General features: G+C 35.7%; 1 protein-coding gene across 1 annotated transcript; it reads right to left on the reverse strand.

Annotated features, from left to right (window-relative positions):
• Window positions 1–1,357: 1,357 nt before the first annotated feature.
• On the reverse strand, window positions 1,358–7,057 carry LOC108470434 (protein ENHANCER OF LHP1 1). The gene is made up of 12 exons (XM_017771742.2): window positions 6,432–7,057; window positions 5,069–6,174; window positions 4,694–4,870; window positions 4,419–4,532; window positions 3,779–3,883; window positions 3,319–3,453; window positions 3,177–3,232; window positions 2,967–3,069; window positions 2,777–2,893; window positions 2,464–2,590; window positions 2,240–2,370; window positions 1,358–2,148 (listed from the first exon to the last, which is right to left on the reverse strand). The coding sequence occupies exons 1-12, from the start codon at window positions 6,703–6,705 to the stop codon at window positions 1,657–1,659; spliced, it is 2,937 nt and encodes a 978-aa protein (XP_017627231.1). The 5' UTR covers window positions 6,706–7,057; the 3' UTR covers window positions 1,358–1,656.
• Between the last annotated feature and the right edge of the window lie 833 nt (window positions 7,058–7,890).

The following is a 7,890-nucleotide window of genomic DNA, read 5'->3' on the forward strand; positions in this document are numbered from 1 at the left end:
ATGATTTTGTATGCCCTTAATAGATAAATGAGCAAAGAAATATATGACTCGCATAATGAACTAAGGACCATACGTGGAACTCACGCGCAAATATTTTTGGAGGCGAAGGCTATAAAGGCAATCAAATTTGGATTAAATTATATTGGTACCCTCAATGAGAATCACGAATATGAATTCGCTTACAACCTTTAAAAGTGATATGAGTAAAAAAAAATTATGAGTAAATTTTGTTATAGATATACTAACCCCCTCAACACTAAAAGTGATATAAGTTAGACTATCATTGTATATTTATTGAGTACATTAAGCTTACGCAATAGTGATATAAAGCATGTAGAGTAAAGATATTGTCGGGAAGCTTGGACCTCGGCTTGGGCGCATTCCACTGTGGTTTGAGGTTTTAGGGTGGATTGGACCTATATTTGTTGTAGATTGTTCATGAATTATGACATGTATACAAGGATTTAAATTGAGTATGAGATACATAAATTTGATTTGTAATTCCAACTTCTTTCGAGTTATCATAAGTGTTTGATTTGCCATTTAGTTTAAATATGATGTGATGTGTGTTTTAAGCTAAAAGAGTCTTAAAATTCATGATTAAATGAACAAATAAAATTTATTGAAGAAAATTTTCAAACCATAGACTTGTCAAGAGAGAATTTTAAGCATCTGAATGTTAGAATAAATTCTGATATAATTTTATTATTAGCAATCAACCTCTTGAGCTAACATAAGTTTACTTGTTTGAATAAAAAATTTATAAGCTAAGTAAATTAAAACAAGCACTCTAAATAAAGAAAGATTCTTAATCTCTCTCTAAATACTTTTAATTTAAGAAAAACTCTTAAAGCTTATCTTTCTAAAAATAATAATTAAATAATTAACCAATAATATTGGAAGTCATAGCAATCCTAGTCTACATGCTAAAACCAAACATGTAGAGATGGAAGATTCATATTTTGTATGTGAGAGGGTGATGCCTTCTAATGCTCACTAAGCCTCTTACCTCTGCATTCTTGACTGTTCTACGACAGCGCTGTGCACTTACTAAGGATGAAGTTCAACAACAGTAAAAGAATAAGAAATGCAAGGTGAATGTTAGCAGTTAGCCCAACCTTGAATTTATGTCAGCATTGTAAAACCATTAGGTTGAAGCTTATGGCATAGCGATTGTTGCACATATAAACATGTTCTCTTCACTGACTCCTTGTATTCTTTCTCAAGTTATGAGATATTCTATTTTGTCTTTCATGTCTGGACATTTAGCAGTGACAAGGTTTTACATCTTTTCAGGTTGTGAAACTAACAAAGAACTATGGTCCTCGATATCACATCACTAATACCCAAAACCAACTTTAATATTTAAAATATCACTATCCACATCAACTTATAAAATATTATTCCTTTCAATCCATTAAACCTCATACATCTTACATGGTATCAATAAGCATATCTGAATATAACATAATCACATTTATGAGATGCTAGTTAGTCAATGAAACAATGTCTGCTTTAATTTAACGGACAATATGTCACTTGCTGTTATACCATTAATCAAAACAACTCCTAGGATGGGAATTCATAGGATATGCCCGTTTCACCTTTATCTTGCCTGAACCAGACCTTGCTTCCAGTAAAACTAACAAATAACTTTTACTTCACTGTAGACTTCAAAAATGGATTACTAGGTCGCTGACATTGTTTCCCTGTTACTTCTCCTACAACCTTCTTTGCTTCCTCATTTGAGGACTTATTTGATGGACCTTCGAACTGAGATCGCGTCGCTTCTTCAACCTTCTTTCCTTCCTGAATATTAGGTAACTTTGAAAATGGATTCGAAGGGCATCGAGTTTCTAAGTTCTTCACCTCTTTCACGCTACTCACATGGCTAGATCCACCATTCTTCTCTGCGTCCTTAACCTCCTTGCTGTCCGCTAGATTTCTACTTTGATCACTGTCTGTTTTTTGCTTTCCAAATTTAACTCTATCCAAAGATTTTACTTTCTTTGTAAACAGAGGAGCTGATAGTTTAGCTGAAGATGATGAAACAATTGGTTCCGAAGTTTCACTTCTTTTGGTTGCAGGATCATGTTTTGAACCGAGAGTAGTGGTGTTTGAAACCTCAGCTTTATTTCTCAATCTTTCCTGTTCATGGAGAGGGCAAAAACAAAATTATTAGAATCCAAAGCTAGCACTTTAGAAGTAGGACCTGTTTAGATGTCAAGGGCTGGCTAACCTCCAGTATATCATTGAATCGTTCGGCCAAAATAGGAAGCTTCAAAGCAGTGGCAAGTTGTATTGCACCTCTAACCGATTTCTCAATAGATAAAAGCTTCACGAGTTCAATGGCTCTCACAAGTTTGTCACCTGCAAGAACAGCCAGAAACAAGCTTAACGGGATAGGATAAGTCAGAGACAATGCACAGCCATGAAAGGTCTAAATGAGTTGCAAAGACTCACTGTTGCAGCAGGATGCGATGAGCCGGAAGATGCATCGATCTTGTGCTGCCTCTATATCAAAAGCCTCGTCATCAAGACTACTAGTATCCAAGCCCTCACCAGCTGTAACTTCTATTCTGTTTTGAATCTGCAGGTTTATGGATAAAACATATTAGCTACCGAACAGCACCCTAATCGAAATGTTGGGAATGTTCCATATAAGTAAACACAGGAAAAATCTTAAGCAACTCAAGCACTGTACTGAAAGGACCGACTTTCTGAATGTGATAAACCTTGAAAAGCATAAATACAGAAATAAAAAAAGGGATGGTACCTGTGAGAGATTCAGGTTGTTCACCATAAACTCGTTTTCAAGGGCTTCTTCCCCAAGATCAGAGGATGCAAGAGGAAATGACAGGTTTAACAGGGTAAGAACCGGTTTAGGGAGCACCTGAAAAAGGAGAGAATGGCCATAAACCACTGGCTTAAAGTTTAAACATAGAGTGGAGATAAGAATTATGTACCTGTGGGAATGTATCTGGATTCTTACAAACAACGCAAAACAACTTGCTTGCGTTCAACCCGACCACCCAATAATTCTCACCAGATTTCCTCTCTTTGCTGGCACTGCAGAGAACAATGCACATTTATTGCATAAATACTGCAAATTTTAAAATAATATGCAATATTAATCAAAAGAATTATTCTGTATCTTTGAAAGAAGAATATAAAACCTGAAAAGAGGAAGCCAAGTGCCACCATATTGGCTTGTGAAAACCCTTAGGATACCCTGCAATTTTTTTCTTTTTCATAAGATTCAATATCCAAAAGAAATATAGTTAATTATGGTAACTTGAAAACAGGATTCAGAAATACCTTAGAATCATAAGAGGTTATCTGGCCTTCTTCACTAAACCCAAACCATGTTAAATACGAACCAGGAGTTAACGGAAGACGACCTTTGAAGACTTGGGTTCCTTTTGAAATATTGAATAATGTAAACTCTAGCATCTGCATGTTTAGATAGAGTCTTATAGTATGAAGTCACAAGCTAAAAGGATTCACATGTATGGTCATCAAGGTTCCCGTATCAACTTGGATATTACCTATGTTGCTCCACTTAGTTTTCCTTTAAGTACCTATGTCCAACACTCATATCCAACATGTATACAAGGATATTGCCCTCCAAAGATCATCCAAATACATTGAACATACATGTGTTGAGACATACCGATACTCAAATCCTAGTCCGAGTAACATAGGATATTAATATGTTGAAGCTAGGTGAACCATTGAGTCATGCATTAAGTCAAAAGTCATAGTAATATTAACATACCTGCTCATTAGAAGGAAGACAATCAGAAACATGGGTGACAATGGCTAACTCATTACTGATCCCTGCTGCAGTCACCACAGGCCCATTAAGTGAAAGAATATGTTTCTGCAATAAAAGATCAGTAAAGAAAAAGAAATGAGCATAGGCATAAATCCAAAAACCTTGGTTATTAAGATGAGTTACAAGCATAAGCAATGAAGCAGATATAGGTTGCCTCCAATCTGCTGTCATTTAACCTATATTCATCTCTTAGCTGGTTTCTAGCAATTGCAAACCAACACAAATTTTGCCACGAGGAATTGGCATATAGTTGGATATTAACGTGAAACGGTAAAAACCTATATTGTTCTTACTAAGCATGAGCATCAAACACAGATATCTGTTTAACACGTTCGAGTTCTACATAAATTTTCATGTATTTGGTGAGTCATTTGAGGATAATATTAAACACAACCTTTATTTTTGTTAAATCTAGATGACATTACTTGATTTTGGCCATCTTTGACATGCAAATAAAAAACTAATTATGCAATGATGATTCCCAAGAAATGACCATTCACAAGAACTATAACAAAGTGAAACATCTTGAACACTGCAATTGTATCATGAACAATAAAGTAAACAGTATTAAGTAATAAACCTGCAAACCACCATTGGTGAAGATTCGAAGAAAATTAAGACTTGTAACTGCAGCTACCCAAGTGGAACCAAGTGCGACTGCTTTTACTTCTTCACCTTCGAACCGCATGTACCACTGAGCTCACAATAACATGTACCCAAAAAAAAAAACCACCACTTTGTGAAATGTCACATCAAATGCACCAATGTTAACATTTACAAGACCAGCATGTGTATGTCCAGAACAATGCATAGACGTAAGGAATGAGTTTTTCTTTTTAAGGCAACAGCTCTAACCTCACTGTTATTTGCCCAACTGCGAAATGGTCGATACATAAGAGTACTCATGTTCTTCTCACCCTTGCGTGGATTTGCAAAAACACTACCATTTTCATTTAGTGATGCCATTGTGAAACCATAATGATCAGTCATTGGTGGAACTCGTGGACCCATGCTAGTATCATGAAAATCTATCTGTGCGTCAGACAAGCACTTAATATCAGCCCATAACGATGAAAAAACATGTTTTTATTTTTATGCTTGTAAACCCGATTTTTAGTAAAATAACAAAATTAATGCCTAATCACCCATCCTCAAACCAGTTACTGCACAAAAGAAAAAAAAATGGTCATTAGGAAGTAAAGGATTGAACGAAACATACAACATTAGTACCTCTATATGGGAATATTCATCATGTTTGATTGTAGTTATACTTCCAAGCATATTGTAGCACAAAAAATGCCTTTTTCCAGGATGCGGTGGTGTTGAACCAGGCTGAAAAGCCTCCTGCATTTTTGGTCTAAATGCCATCATGGCTTTTAACGCATCTTTGTCTTTATCTGAATTTTCCTTGTTAACACGAGGCACTTTTCTCTGAGGTTCAGTTTTCCGAACCAAGTTTAACTCATCATAAACATCTTCATGCTGATCATCATCAATTACAGACTGCTTCCGCAATCTTTTTCTGCTAGGAGGCTCAGACTCACCATGGCTATCCTCACCAAGATCACTTAAACTACCTGACATGCTGAGGTCCTGATCCTCCTCATCGAAAAACAGGAGGCCATTACTGTTCCGTGTCTGAGAATTCGGAATGTCTTCAGTAGGAGACTTCATTGAGGACGGAACAACTGATTCCCACACTCCATACTTTCCCATGACATCAATGACAGCCAGAGCATTTCCAATTGGCTTCCATGCCATACAACATATTCTCTCATCAAAATTCTGCCTATCAATATCCTGCTTCCTCTTGACATCCCAGATCAAAACTTGCTTATCCAAGCTAGAAGTGGCCATGTATCTCCCATTAGGTGACCACGACATGAAACATATTGGCTGCATGTGATCGCCTCTCAAAGTAAACAACTTTTCAGCCGTATCTCTATCATACATCACTATGTCATTTTTCATACCCGGGACTGCTAAAGTCTCCCCATCAGGACTCCAGCTAAGTACATTTAAAACAGAAGTATCCGAGCCAGTATCAGGAGCTACACCATTGAGGGTATATAATGTTCTTCCGGATTGAAGTTCCCAATATATGACAGTCCCAATTGAATCAATTGATGCCAAGTATTCACCATTAGGATCGAAAGCTAAACCTGTGACAGGCCCTCTATGCCCTTTAAGAACCCTAGCAATTGAGCCATCAATTGTATTAATAAGTTTAATGCCCTCATCATCACCAGCAGCTGCCAGCATACTCCCTGACTTATTAAAAGAAAGTGCACGAATAGGCAGCGTGAACCTGGTAATATTAGTCTCAAATTCCCCACCTAAAAAAAAGAACCATTAGACCTTGCTCTTCATGTTTTCATTAAACTGCAGCAAGAGAAGTAGAAACGGGAAAGAATAAAGAGCGTTACATTAAATTGCAGTATTTCAAGTTTCTCACATGTTATCAACGAAAATTTACAGATCAAATCGAATATTTCGTAATTCTAACAAATACCCAGATAAGAGAGAGAGAGAGAGAGAGAGAGAACCAAAAATATGCTGAACGTCACAAAATTAAACAAAAAAAAAAGACTACCTGGGAATTTATAGAGCTTAACAGAATGATCAATAGATCCGGAAGCAAGACAAGTAGAATTGGGACTAACTGCCAAGGCAGTGACCCCATCTCGGTGGTGGCGAAGAACCCGAGGCGGACTCGAATGAAGAAGCGGATCGTGAATAGAGATAGAGGGTTGCGATGATGACGCAGTGACCAAGTGGTGGGCTTGGAGATCCCACAAGATGGAGCAGAAAGAAGCATTGGAACTTACCTCATGGGCTTCCCTTAGCTTCACTGATTTGATTTTCATGGCGTAGGCTTTGGGGCGGCGCTGGAAATGGAGAGATATTTGGTGTGTGTTTTAAGTCTTTTGCCTTGCTTTAGGTGGGTGCTTTAGTTTACGGTGAACTCAAGTGGGTATGGTTTTTGGCGGGAAATGAGGCCATGAATTTTGGGTTTCGCGGGTAGGAAAGGAAACTTGGAGGGAAATAATTCAATTAAAAGGAAACGATTTGCTTTCCGTTCAGGCATCGGCCTGCCAGACTGTCGTATGGTTCCATGGCTCATGGACCTCACTTTGCATTGGATTCTAGCAAATATGACACCCTTGTCCCAACACGGAATCTTTCATCCCGTTGGCAATTGACTGTTTGTTAGTTGTTGTGGTTGATTTGATTATTTAATTCTATTAATAGTTTATTTAAAAGTATTTCATAAAACTTAATTAATAATTGAAAATTAATGTATAAAATTATAAATAAGAGCATCTGACATTTTATTATTAAATATTTATTTGTTTATAATATTTTAGTATTTATTAAGTGAAATTATTAAAATAAAATATTATTATTAAGGAATTAAAATATCTATTATGGAAATTAATTTGTGAATATTTTTACATTTACTTGAGACTTTAGAGGTGAAAGTGAAAATGAGAGAATGAATACTACTAATATTTTGGCACCCCTATTAGATTTGATAGCATGTGGCAAATTGAGTAATTTTTGAGCAAGCATAATTAGATATGTCATTTTACATATTGCATACCCAATCAGTTGTGAAAAAAGTTATCCATTCCAGCGTTTTTTATTTTGCAAGTTTTAGCTCAACAAGCTCTTATAATCATCTATTTACCAAACACTACAATTAAAGGGTTTAACTACTTAATCCTTCATTTGTACCTAAATCAACTAAAAAATGTCCAAAACTCTATTTACCAAACACCCTCTTTATCCTTAACTTGTGTCCTTTTCGAATCGAATCAAATTTATATTTACATAGAGAGAATTAAGTTTAATTTGATTCAAAAGTATTTGTTAACGAGTAACTGAAACTTGCTTAGAATAATTTATGTTATCTTTTTCTCTAAAAATTAAGAATTATGCTTTTTTTATTTTTTAACCTTTCATGAATTTACATATTTTCTGTTTTATTAAAATTTTAAAATAATTAATTTAACATACTTTTAATATTTACATTAACATAATAAATTTAA

Source organism: Gossypium arboreum, chromosome 1, assembly GCF_025698485.1.
Source record: "Gossypium arboreum isolate Shixiya-1 chromosome 1, ASM2569848v2, whole genome shotgun sequence".
In the NCBI taxonomy this organism is placed as follows: Eukaryota; Viridiplantae; Streptophyta; class Magnoliopsida; order Malvales; family Malvaceae; genus Gossypium; species Gossypium arboreum.

Excerpts from the sequence above, each read along its gene's own strand:
- LOC108470434 (XM_017771742.2), bottom strand. The coding sequence starts at position 6,705 with ATGAAAATCAAATCAGTGAAGCTAAGGGAAGCCCATGAGGTAAGTTCC. Across the intron at positions 3,233-3,318 it reads TAACCTCTTATGATTCTAAG|GGTATCCTAAGGGTTTTCAC; the intron begins GTATTTCTGAAT and ends AAAAAATTGCAG. Across the intron at positions 2,591-2,776 it reads ACAACCTGAATCTCTCACAG|ATTCAAAACAGAATAGAAGT; the intron begins GTACCATCCCTT and ends ATAAACCTGCAG.